The sequence below is a fragment of the Anabrus simplex genome, chromosome 2 (genome assembly GCF_040414725.1).
Source record: "Anabrus simplex isolate iqAnaSimp1 chromosome 2, ASM4041472v1, whole genome shotgun sequence".
NCBI lineage: Eukaryota > Metazoa > Arthropoda > Insecta > Orthoptera > Tettigoniidae > Anabrus > Anabrus simplex.
In genome coordinates, this window is record NC_090266.1 from 105,754,863 (window position 1) to 105,768,367 (window position 13,505).

Below are 13,505 nucleotides of genomic sequence, written 5' to 3' on the forward strand. Positions count from 1 at the left end.
ACTTTCATTGCATCAACGGCTAAAGCTCGGAAGCATACAGGTAATGGAATATTCATAGAAGAAAAATGGGCACTACATTAAATATAACGAAAGTATGGTTCTCTATGATGTAAGACGAATACATTAATATTAAATGAGAAGAGTTTTGTTCCCAATATTTACTAATCATTTTATTAAACTGATAGAACCATACGATAAATATATGAGATAATGCCATATTATTACACATTTAAAAAAATCAATAGTAAAGCAATCATTTGTATACAGTATGACTCAACGTCTTTGTCAGTTCGTACACTGTTGTGGTTATTGCTTGGCATACTTCAAATCACCTTATTAGCGCGCACTAATACTATATACATATTTCACACACGCAAGTTTATTTATCACTGAGCAATGATACTCGATGGTATCTATTATTTGAATGTCCGACTTGTTGGCTGAATTGTCAGCGTACTGGCCTTCGGTTCAGAGGGTCCCGGGTTCGATTCCCGGCCGGGTCGGGAATTTTAACCTTCATTGGTTAATTCCAATGGCCCGGGGGCTGGGTGTTTGTGCTGTGCCCAATATCCCTGCAACTCACACACCACACATAGCACTATCCTCCACCACAATAACACTCGGTTATCTACACATGGCAGATGCCGCCCACCCTCATCGGAGGGTCTGCCTTACAAGGGCTGCACTCGGCTAGAAATAGCCACATGAAATTAAAAATTATTTGAATAGACTGACCACAAGGTCAGGATGGCACACTCTCATTAAATTGTATTAATAGTTAGCTGTCATGGTTGTGGAATTTAGGAAGATTAAATTAATACCTTTTTTTCACGCACGAGATTACATCGTCGCATATTGAACACATGGTCTATTTGACCACATCAGTTACATATTATACTGAACACATACACGTATCTTGGGTTTACCTGACCCTGTTGTATTCGAAGTGGATTAACACAACGTTGGTATCCTACCCATCACCATAAACACTTGAGAATAACGGATATACATAAATACATTACATAGAGAAATATTAAACATATAGTGAACAATACATCTTGAAGATGTGGCCTAGTCAAGCCACATGGTATCAGGTTAAATCCATCGTTCTGACGTGGGTCGAACCCACGTTCTCCAGCTTTCAAGGTGCAAAAAATCTGAAACTCATATCATAAGCTAATTTAATAAATAAAATGAGGAGGAATACGTCCTTTGCAGAATCATAAAATTATCAACGCTACTCATAATATATTATTAGCATGGGATTGATATTGCAGTGGTGAATGAACAGTCTTACAAGGGCATATGTTCCGAGAACTCTTCGAGACAACTCTGTCCGCACGGACTGGGCAAATCCCTTACATCATAAATCTGTCTCTCTGGTAATGGTCAGTGTCCTACCTTGCAGTCGCAAAGACACTTTCTATTCCTTTCTTTCTTTCTTTCTTCTCATTTTTGGCTCGTTTCCAAGTACACATTTAGTTAAGGGCCGCCAATTCTTATTTCTTATTATTCCGGCCATATACAGTCTAATTGAATACGTTGCGACAGCCATCATTATTCTAATTCTTTGTCATTCCGTCATCTCAAACATTTCACAAGTCTCATCTTCTTCATTGTCACACTACTGCATCTCAAATCCATTTTATTCATTTATATTCCGTGGTTTCCCATTTTCACACCAGGCAAATGCTGGGGCTGTACCTTAATTAAGGCCACGGCCACTTCCTTCCAACTCCTAGGCCTTTCCGATCCCATCATCGCCATAAGACCTATCTGTGTCGGTGCGACATAAAGCCCATAGCAAAAAAAAAAAAATATTCATTTATATAGAAGACTCTATTCCCACAGGTCATTTAACTAATCCCATCTCACTCGCGTATCTATATAATTCACAAATTGCACCTTGGCTTGAACATCTTTAATAATCATATTTTTATTATTATGGGATTTATAAAATACATGCATTACCCTGTGAAGCGAACACACAATCTATATTCAAATTATTATGATGATCCTTACCAGTTAGTATCATTAGGAAGAAATTATAAATTTAGCTGAAGTGCCATTCTCCCTTAAAACATATGCTTCACACGCACTAAAAATTTATGGGATCTATGTACTAATTCATGCAAATAAGCCCGCTGAAATATTAGAGAATATCCATAAATTACAGAAGAAATCCTAATTAAATTAATAAAATAATTTTTCCCAGTCACACGTGTATAGTGTTCCCTACATTTAATAGTATTAATTACATAAAATAAACAAACTTTTATTTACTAATAAAAGTTGACATCGATGTGCAAATCTCATGTTTTAGTATATTAAAAAAATGTACTTATCGATACTGCGTGTGGTTTTCTGCCATCTCGAGGGTACATCTGGGATTTTTAGACCTTCATGACGACAGCTTCACTCTTAAATAGTCCTTGGTTCCTCTTCCTCAATATACTGTCTATGTCTTGAATTGTGGTCTTCTATTTTTGGAATCTCTAGACGTTCCCTGAAGAGATGAATGCTGGCACTAGGCGCGACTCTCGTTGATTCCAGTTCTGGGTCCGACAATCACTCACGAACATACAGGCAAAAATGGAAAAATTGGTTATTGAACGCTGTTTGTTTTTTCAAAGAACCTACTGGTGATTAGATCCACTTATAAATTCAAATGGACTAACCCGAATAGGGGTAAGTTTGTATAAATCGCTATTCATTTCCCCTTTAATCACACAGTCTAATTGTTACCACAAGTGTCCATGGAGTGTGCAAACGTTTTTCCTATCACAAACACCGTTCTTTAATTTACTGAGCGTCGCTCACTTTTTAAATGCCTCAAAACCGGCCACTATTAATTACTGAATGTAATCGGCTGTCTCACTACTTTTAAACAACCTGATGCATTTGCCCGTATGGAATACCGCGAGTCTACGCTACTTTTGAGTAGTACTGCAACATGACAAATACCATGGTTCTACTTTCCTATTGATAAGTACCATTATGGGGGGCCGATGACTTGGATTTTGGACTCCTTTAGACTACAAGCATCATCGATTCAGTATTATGCTATAGAAGCGCAGTCCCTTAGTCAGTAATACTATTGTTTTACGTCAGTTTCTGTGAATGTGAGGCATTGCAGGTCGGATCCACTGATGATTTTAAATTCATATCCATCCATTCCTTCTTTGTCCTCACGTTTTGAATTCTGGTCAGTGGAGGATTTTGGACTTTGTCATTACATTTCATCTCGTTTCATACCAGTAGGGGCCGATGACCTAGATGTTATGCCCCTTTAAACAACAAGCATCATCATCAAATGATAAGATATATGTGGTCGCCTTGTAAGATATTCCCTTTCAACTTCTCGCTAACCACTACACCAATCATTGTGCGTTTACTTATGGCCATTATAGACTATATAAAAACCTTTTGTAGTGTCTCTTGATGATACTCCTTCACTTAGTCTCCTGAACACATGCGATGTTAGTTCGGTGGTTTTTAAGAACATTGACTAGCTCGTTGTTTCTTCCGGTCATGGTACCAGTGTGGAATGTGTCAAGACATAGTTCGACTCAATTCGTTAGCCCACTTTTGTCCCTTCTTGGGTAAACCTCGCCAACTTTCCATGCAGATTGGGTGGGAACCGCACGTGTTGCTTTGGGAGAATGCCTTAGCTCGCTGTTCCAAATCCTGAAACGACATTGCATGATACAGATATGACTGTGAAATACCTATGATAAATAAATATTAATAATGACTTCATTCCTTTTGAAGCTGATGGAAGTATGAATTTTGCAAATGGGTTGTTGTGGATAGACTTGTGGAAGAATTTCTCCTCTTTTCTTATTCATGTTTCTCTTTAGTATTCATGTGAAGCTGTTTGTGGGAAATCCAGTATTTTTTCTGATTAAATTAATGTGCTAAATAATATTTCATTTTTATAGTTGAATTGCAGAGAATTATGGACAGTATCCTTACCCGTTTGAGAACAATCAGCGAATGTGTTCATCCTTATGCAGACTCATATGCACAGGCTGGAAAAGTTCTGCGCTCAGTTATTGAATCACAGGAAATAATTGCCAGTGATGTTCAAAGGTAAGTATAAGTCCTTTATTGGTCTGTATTTTGGATATTTTGAGTTTAGTGAAAAAGGTACTTGGTAGTTACTGATCCTCTGATACAAGACAATGTTTATTTATCAATCACTGTTAATCTTTACTACACTAATTTGGCTGTGGTTGCTATGTAGTGTGTTGGGAAGGTTTTAAGCTATTCCTCATCTCAATTTGTTTCATGTGGTATTGATTTGCAGCATATTCTGCAAGGGTACAAAATGAAATATAATAAGATAGTTCATTTACTTTGTAGATGCCTGCAATGTTGTTTAGCAAGGGAAACAATGTCAAGTCATAAATACAGAGAGATAGGAACAAGAGAAACACATTATAGGACGAACACAATGGCAGGTGAGTGTGAGAAGAGGGAGCAACAGAAATAGAAGAATTGATAACTGGGTAGAATGCTGACTGTTGATCTGAGGGGTCCTGGGTTTGATTCTAAGTCAGGTCAGAAATTTTAACATTCACCGGTTAATTCCTCTTACTAGTAATAATGGGTGTTTGTGATGTTTCCAGTGTTCGATTTAATCCTAGATAGGACCCCATCCTTGCAGACATGCAAGTTGCTCAAGGATTTTTACTTGAACAATCTGCTCCAGGTCTCTTCAGAGACCACGCACCATTGATGGATATTTTCATATACGTTTTGGTATATTAGATATTAGACTGAACTGATTTTAGTTGAGAGAGAGAGAGAGAGAGAGAGAGAGAGAGAGAGAGGGGGGGGGGGGGGCACAGACAATTGGAAGATGTGACAGCTATGCCAAGAGAAGATTTTGAAGTAGACCATAGAATTATACTACCTAAATTAAGACTTGGTAAAATAATGAAATTAAAAGAGGCAAGAGAAAGAAAACTAATGGTATGGGAATTAAAGGAAAAGGAAACACAAGAGAAGTTCCACGAAGATTTGACAAAACAAATTCCTAAAGGAGAGGTTTGCAGTGTTGAAGTGGAATGGGCCAAGTTCAAACAAGGAGTGGTGAAATGTGCAGAAAATACATGTAGTAGAGTATCAGAGAAAAAGAAGGAAAGGGAGACACCGTGGTGGAATAACAAATTAAGTATGCAATGAAAGAAAAATAAGAAACATGGAGGAGTTGGACAGTAGGCAGAAATATGAAGAGTAGCCAAAAGTACCACAAAGCAAAGAAAGCATATCAGAAGATTATACAGGAAGAGGAATGTAAGTGCTGGAAAAACTGCACAGAAACTTTGTGAGAGGATATTAAAGGAAGTAAAAAAGTATTGCATGGAGTGGTTAAAAGCAAAGTAAACAGGAGAGAAGATACAAAATTTGTAAGGGCAGATACAGGACAAATTTTGACACAGTATTCTCCAGCGATATGAGGAGTATTTTGCTAAATTACTTAATACCAAATTCAAAGAAATGGTGGAAGAAAATCAAAATGAAGATATAACAGTGTTGAAAGTAGGAGCTGTAAAGATGAAAAGTGGCAAAGCATCAGGTGTTGATGAGGTGGCTAAGGAACGGGCGAGTTGGCCGTGCGGTTAAGGGCATGTGGCTGTGAGCTTGCATCTGGGAGATAGTGGGTTCGAATCCCACTGTTGGCAGCCCTGAAGATTGTTTTCCGTGGTTTCTCATTTTCACACCAGGTAAATGATGGGGCTGTACCTTAATTAAGACCATGGCCGCTTCCTTCCAACTCCTAGGCCTTTCCTATCCCATCGTCGCCATAAAAGCTATCTGTGTCTGTGCGACGTAAAGCCACTAGCAAAAAAAAAAAAATTTAGCTAAAGAGGGAGGAAAAAACTCCCAGCAGAAACAGTAGGGTTACATTGGATTTATTATAGACGGTTTCAAGTGATATGGAAGAAAAATGAAGTACCAAAAGATTGGAGAAATGATCTTACAATCCCAGTTTTCAATAAGGGTGATAAGAAAGAATGTAGCAACTGTAGGAGAATCACCCTCATTTCACATGTAGCAAAGATCTTCTGAGAGGGTATTAAAGGGAAGACTGAGGATTGAAATAAAAAAGGAAATGGAGGAAAAGCCGTATGGATTGAGAAGAGAGAGATCAAATTTTGATCCAAGTTTTGCGTTACGGAACATGATGGAGAAAAGATGGGAGTTCAGGTAGGATTTAGTGATGACATTCATACATACTGAGAAGGCATATGACACTATTATGGCAACTGGTCTGGGATATATTCATAAAAAAAAGAAGGTAGGCAGAGCAGAAGTAGAAGTGATCAAAACCATTTATGAAATGTGTATAAGTGTGTTGAAGACTAAGATACGGCAAATAAACTGGTTCATTGTAGAAATAGGACTTTGACAAGTCATGGATGAAATCCACAAGAGTGTACAACAAAAAATGGGAGGCAGAGAGACAAAGGCCTTTACTCTTTGTAGACAAGAACAAGTTGCTGTATGGAATCAGGAGATAGAGGAATGTGGAATGAAAATAAGTGTGAAGAAGGGTAAGACAGTAGTGATGAGAGGTAATAGAGAAGGAAGAGAAAATATTGAAGTTAATGGAAGACCATTAGAATTTGTGAAAAGCTTCAAATATTTGGGGAGAATACTTGCAGAAGATGGGAAAATAAACAAAGAAATTGGAAAGAGAATCCAACAAACCTACGGGCTTTACCAATGTGTAAAAGGTATAGTGTGGAACCAGGACGTCCCAGAGAATTGCAAGAAAATTCTGTACTCGGTGTATTACACACCAATTTTGACGTTCACGGCAGTCGCATGGACAGCAACAAAACATGATGGAAGCAGAACCCAAGCAGCTGAGTTCAAATTTCTCAGAGGAATAATTGGGAAGACATCAAGGCATAAAGTCAGAAACGTAGAAATCAGAGAGAATTGTATTCTCTAAACTGCAGGGCAAGATAGACCATTAAGCTGAAATTGTATGGATACATGATGAGAATGGAAGAGGATCGAGTTCCATAGCGAGTATTTACGGAGAAAATTATAGGAAGAAAACAGTGGGGAAGGCCCAGAAAGAGGTGGATGCATATGGTCAAGGAGAGCATAGAGAAGAAAGGAGTAAAAGTAGAAAAATTAATAGGGAACATGCATAATTTTCAAAAATATTTTTTTTTGAAAAGTACACCAATGAAGTAGTACATAAACGTATTACATTGTGGTAAGTTGCCTTGTTTTCTACCATTAAAAAATTATTTAATAGTGCCTTTCCGCAAGGCGAGTGAAACGGCCTCTGACGTAAGCGGCGCGCTGTGACGTCATGATCCAGTACCGCATGCAGCTCTACCAGCTGTTGTGCATCAGCTGTTGCTAAAAGCCGAATGTTTATTATTCATGATCGCGAATAACTTTGAAATGACAGAAGAAAGGTTCAAAACAGCACAGTCAGACAATCTACCATGTGCAGGTGTCGTCATTCTTGAAATAGTGACTTTTGTGGCCGCAGAAATTCGCGGATAAAAAGCAAGTTTGTAAGTGGCATCTTTTATGTACGTGCAATGTACTGTAACCCATAGTATTAGGATAACGAACCTGGATAGATATCGCATCACTTTCAACATTTCCTTCTAGACTGATTCCCATATTAAAGAATAACATTACATTTTCGGGCTTTCAGCATTAGTAAAGTAAGAAATCGGATTTCAGCACTAACATAAACATATAGGTAGCATTATAGGGGTTTCGAATCCCACCTCAGCCATCCTCGAAGTGGTTTTTCGTATTTTCCTACTTCTCCTCCAGGCACCTAAGGCCACGGGCGTTTCCTTCCCTCTTCCTTGTCTATCCCTTCCGATCCTCCCATCCTCCAACAAGGCCCCTGTTGAGCATAGCAGGTGAGGCCGCCTGGGCGAGGTAATGGCCCTCCTCACCAGTTTCATCACCATACCCAAAGTCTCACGTTCCAGGACACTGCCCTTGAGGCGGTATAGGTGAAATCCCTCGCTGAGTCCGAGAGAAAACCAACCCTGAAGGATAAACTGATTAAGAAAGAAAGAAAGAAGGGAAGAAAGAAAGATCATAGTACTATAGGGCTATAATCTATCATTCCCAAAATATATATATTTATGGTTGGGACAGCTGGCCTACCCACTTCCAAGGCCCATGGAAGAGAAACATTAAATATCTTTGTGGAGGGAAAGAGTTAAACATGATAAAGATAAATATGACTTCATCTAGTTTTCACAAGTCGGACTGAGTGGTTTAGACGGTTGAGGTGCTGGCCTTCTGACCCCAACTTGGCTGGTTCGATCCTGGTTCAGTCCGGTGGTAGTTGAAGGTGCTCAAATATGTCAGCCTTGTGTCGGTAGATTTACTGATGTAAAAGAACTCCTGCAGGACTAAATTCCTGCACATGGGCGCCTCCGAAAACCGTAGAAGTAGTTAGCGGGGCGTAAAGCCAATAACATTAATTACATTTGGCTTTTAACAAGCTGAGCATATCAGGCAAGAAAAGTGTCCTGGTGACATTTTAGTCGTTCAATACAGGAATGTCTTTGGGTGCTGTGACTTTTTCTTTTTTTCTTTACGTCGCACAGTCACATATAGGTCTTATGGCGACGATGGGATAGGAAAGGCCTAGGAATGGGAACGAAGCGGCCGTGGCCTTAGGTACAGCCTCAGCATTTGCCTAGTGTGAAAATGGGAAACTACGGAAAACCATCTTCAGGGCTGCCGGCAGTGGGGTTTGAAACCTACTACCTCTCGGATGTGAGCTCACAGCTGCGCGCTCCTAACCGTATGGCCAACTCTCCCGGTATTTTTACCCTTCGGTTTATTGACTTGGCTTGTATAACCTAAAACTTAGGCTAAGTTGGATAATATTTTAAACACCAACATCACTATTTTCCTCTGTGTGCAATGATGTTATTTATTTCATTAATATTATGATAATTATTATAATTGAGCATTGTTAACTTATAAGACCCCAACAGACAAGCATTGGTTTTGTGTAGAGTTATACATTTGTTAAATTCACGTTGTTTCCGTTCATGATGTACACGCCTATTATAGAGTATTTAGATATAGCCTAAATTTCTTTACAAATTAAGCTCTTCAATAAAGACATAACTAACTGTTGCATGCCAAGATAAATTGGTAGAATTAGAGCTGTCAAAATGGTTCATAACCCCTTTGATTTATTGTCTTGACATGGATCACCCAAAACATGTCCGCCTCCGTAGCGTAACGGTTAGTGTTATTAGCTGCCGTCCTCGGGGGCCCGGGTTCGATTCCCGGTACTGCCAGAAATTTAAGAATGGCAGGAGGGCTGGTATGTGGTTGCAATGGTACATGCAGCTCACCTCCAATGGGGGTGTGCCTGAAAAGAGCTGCATCACCTCGGGATGAGGACACGAGTTTACTTTACTTTTTACCCAAAACATAGGTTAGGTTTGGAGAATACTTTAATAATCAGCATTAATTAATGCACTGTTTATTACTTTTATAATCCAAGATGTAATTGAAGCATTTAAATAAAGCATCATACATTAAAATTTAATGTTTTACCATTGGAACAGCTGACATGGAAAAGTGATTGAAAATTCAAACTAATTCATCTTACGTTTAAATCTTTAAAAAAAATAAACTGTAGACTTTTCCGATACATCACCAGCATTTCTCCGGCTCGCCAAAATCCATTTCTCCCTAGTTTTAGCGTCTTTGGAACATTTATAAACAATTTGTTTGGGATGGTATGCAATGTGCTATTCCACATCAGAACTATACACCATTTATAAGTTTTCTGCCTCACTGTCTGCGCAGGATTCATTTTAAGTCTAAAATATACCACTCAGATTATTATCCAATGTATAGACCTCGAATTTAACTATACCAGACACTAACATAAAGTAGAAATACGCGAAGTGTATCCTGCTTCTCACAGCACACTATGTGTTATTTCGTCTGCTAATTCAGTCAACCTGTACGATGACGTCAGACCAATGAGATCGCGTACTTGCGCCACGTGACAGTTTCGTACATTGATTTAGATTTTTATCATGTTTGGAGTTATTTGTACATTCTGATCACATTTTTGAAATCTGCATGAAATTTTGAATCAGATTAGCATATTTTTAATTAAAAGCTCAGATCATGCATGTTCCCTATGGAAGGAAGGAAGGAAGGAAGTGGGGGAGAAATAGAAATCTGTAGTGGTTCTTGATTCACAACCTGACCCAATAGACTGTAAACAGGAAATTAAAAAGAAATTGTTGAGATGACTTTATTTACTTGAAACATTTTCCTGCTTTTAGAATGTTTTAACCTCAATAAATGGGGGTGAGGGGAAATTATGCATATTTAATTATGAATGCAAAATACCAATAGAATTGCACTACCTTTCTTTGTGTGGTCCTTTGGCAGTTTCTGACAAAGAGAAAAATGGTGTTGCCTTCATGCATCTACACTGCCACTCTGTGCTTTCTGTAAAGTGTGAGATTCCTATATTGCTTTTATTTGGCATGTACCGTGTTTACTTGCGTATTAGACCCCTTTTTTTCCCCACTTTTACAGCCAAAAAATGTAAATGGGTGTTCAGTATGCGATAACCCCAAATTTTGTGCAGTGAACACATGACTTCTAGGTTATAAAGAGCTATAAATTGTACATGTAAACATTCTACACTGGTCATTAACACTCCTATGAGTGTATTTGAGTTATACTGGCTATTTTCATTGGAAGGCAATATTTCTAAATGTAAAAAGTCAATAAATGGTGAACATGACTTTTAGGCCTACATATAAAGTAAATATAATCTGTTTTAGTTACTCATATCACGTCATTCGTTTCATGTCGTTAATTCTTTCTGGTCTAACTGTGAGCATAGCTCGCAGCGGCCGAAATTACGCTCGAGCCGCGCTGCGGGCATAGTCCGTTGTAAGGTTTGACAATTCACTAAACATCGAGAATGAGCTATGCACGCATTCTGGTGGTTACATCGTGTTTCTTCATTTATTAGTTACAAGAGTATTTAAGCAGATGGCAGTATTATATGTCTACGTCAGAGAATTTACGATATTTTCGACCAGCATACATCAGTAGATGTTGTCATTCAGTGAGTTCTAAGGCATGGCTTCTCGTGGCAAACGTGTGCTTGACGAAAGTGATATTTTCAATATTGTATGTGACAATAGTGGCTCAGAGGGTGATGTTAGAGAAGATACTCGGAGTGAAGATAATGAAGGTATGTAATTGTAAGTTCATGCACAAATGAACATATTATTGACATATGAATTCGAAACAACTTCTTTGCCATCACAAGACAAATATCCACCACGCTAGTCAGTTGTGCACAGTTGCGTTCTGAATCCAGATTAAGGTAACGTATCATGCGACAAATATTTGCTACACTTCACTGTACCACTAAACACAAAATAAATTTCTAATTTCTGAATGGAATGCAAAATACAAGCTACTGGTATAGGCTCACTGTGTTATTCAGCAAACTCGCTGCTAACCGGCAAGCAAAGCTGAACATTCCTGAGGCTAACGGCTTGCTTCCCGAATGTGCACCTTATTCTGTGAAGTTCCGGAATTTAAGGCCTTATCCCATAATCACAGAATTGTGGCGATGGCTCTTACTCGAGAAATCATGTTTCTTTCACAAGGGATGACAAATAACATTTTCAGGGCTAGGAAAAATGTGATCGTACTAAGCAGTAATAGTGAAAATTTGTGACGCAATAAGCGAGGTATTTTCATATAGAATTAATACGATGAGAATTAGGACTTGCGTGTTAAGCAGGAAAACACGTTAATGAGGAACACACTAACGAAGTTTCACTGTACTTCATTATGTTTCTGGATTGAGATTTTATATGCAGATTCAATTTTGGGCACCAAAAGTAGTTAAATTCTTTTCATGAGGATACATATATCTCATAAACTGAAGATGTTATAGTCATGCTAATTGGTATTTGGAAGCTCCTTTATAAATAAAGAAATACGCATTTTTTGTTTTTGGAAAATTCCCTTAAGGTCTGAGTGTGAAACGAAGTGAAAAAATTGTACTTCTTTTGGAGAAACTTGCATCTCAAAAACTGAAGTTTACAGATGTGAAAATTGGTGTTTGGAATCTCCTTTAAAAATTCACGTATTTTTTTCCTTCAGAAAGTCCACTTAAATGGGGAGAGGGGTGGAATGAAGTGAGGAATAAGTTGATAAGTTGATAAGTATTAGTGATAATGAAGCAGTTTTTGTGGTAGTTAAAAATAAATGTGATGGAAAGGAAGGTCTTAAAAGTAGGACTATTAGGCAGTACCATGTGGCTGATAAAGCAGGCTTGAGGCAGTTTCTAAAAAGTAACTATGATCGGTGGATAACGGTAAATAAAAATGTAAACAGATTCTGGGATGGGTTTAAAGCAATTGTTGAGGAATGTGAAAACAGGTTTGCACCTTTAAAGGTGGTAAGGAATGGTATGGACCCACTTTATTATAATAGAGAAATAAAGAGATTAAGAAGGACGTGCAGTTTGGAAAGAAATAGAGTTAAAAACGGCTGTAGAAGTAAGGAGAAATTGAAGGAACTTACTAGGAAATTGAATCTAGCAAAGGAGGCAGCTAAGGATAACATGACTGAGCTTGATAACTGCAGTCGCTTGAGTGTGGCCAGTATCCAGTATTCGGGAGATAGTAGGTTCGAACCCCACTGTCGGCAGCCCTGAAAGTAGTTTTCCGTGGTTTCCCATTTTCACACCAGGGAAGTGCTGGGGCTGTACCTTAATTAAGGCCACGGCCGCTTCCTTCCCACTCCCAGCCCTTCCCTGTCCCATCGTCGCCATAAGACCTATCTGTGTGGGTGCGACGTAAAGCAACTAGCAAAAAAAAAAAAAGAATGATAACATGATGGCAAGCATAATTGGCAGTCATACAAATTTTAGTGAAAAATGGAAGAGTATGTATAGGTATTTTAAGGCAGGAACAGGTTCCAAGGAGGACATTCCAGGAATAATTCATGAACAAGGGGAGTGTGTATGTAAGGATCTTCAAAAGGCAGAAGTATTCAGTCAGCAGTATGTGAAGATTGTTTGTTACAAGGATAATGTCTAGATAGAGGAGGAGACTGATGCTAAAGAAGTATTAACATTTACGTATGATAAAATGACATTTACAATAAGATACAAAAGTTGAAAACTAGAAAAGCAGCTGGAATTGACAAGATTTCTGGGGATATACTAAAGACAGTGAGTTGGGATATAGTACCATATCTGAAGTACTTATTTGATTATTGTTTGGTTGAAGGAGCTATACCAAATGAATGGAGAGTTGCTATAGTAACCCCTGTGTATAAAGGAAAGGGTGATAGACATAAAGCTGAAAATTACAGGCCAGTAAGTTTGACATGCATTGCATGTGAGCTTTGGGAAGGCATTCTTTCTGATTATATTAGACATGTTTGCAGAATTAATAACTGGTTCGCTAGAAGGC

At 38.4% G+C, this 13,505-nt stretch overlaps 1 protein-coding gene across 2 annotated transcripts in view; it reads left to right on the forward strand.

Moving 5' to 3' along the window:
• Positions 1–13,505, forward strand: part of LOC136864966 (uncharacterized) — a 160,228-nt gene that overhangs the window by 141,062 nt on the left and 5,661 nt on the right. For both annotated transcript variants that reach the window (XM_067142372.2, XM_067142373.2), the window contains exon 5: positions 3,942–4,092. In XM_067142372.2, coding sequence (XP_066998473.2) covers positions 3,942–4,092 — 151 coding nt within the window. The remainder of the gene's footprint in view (positions 1–3,941; positions 4,093–13,505) is intronic.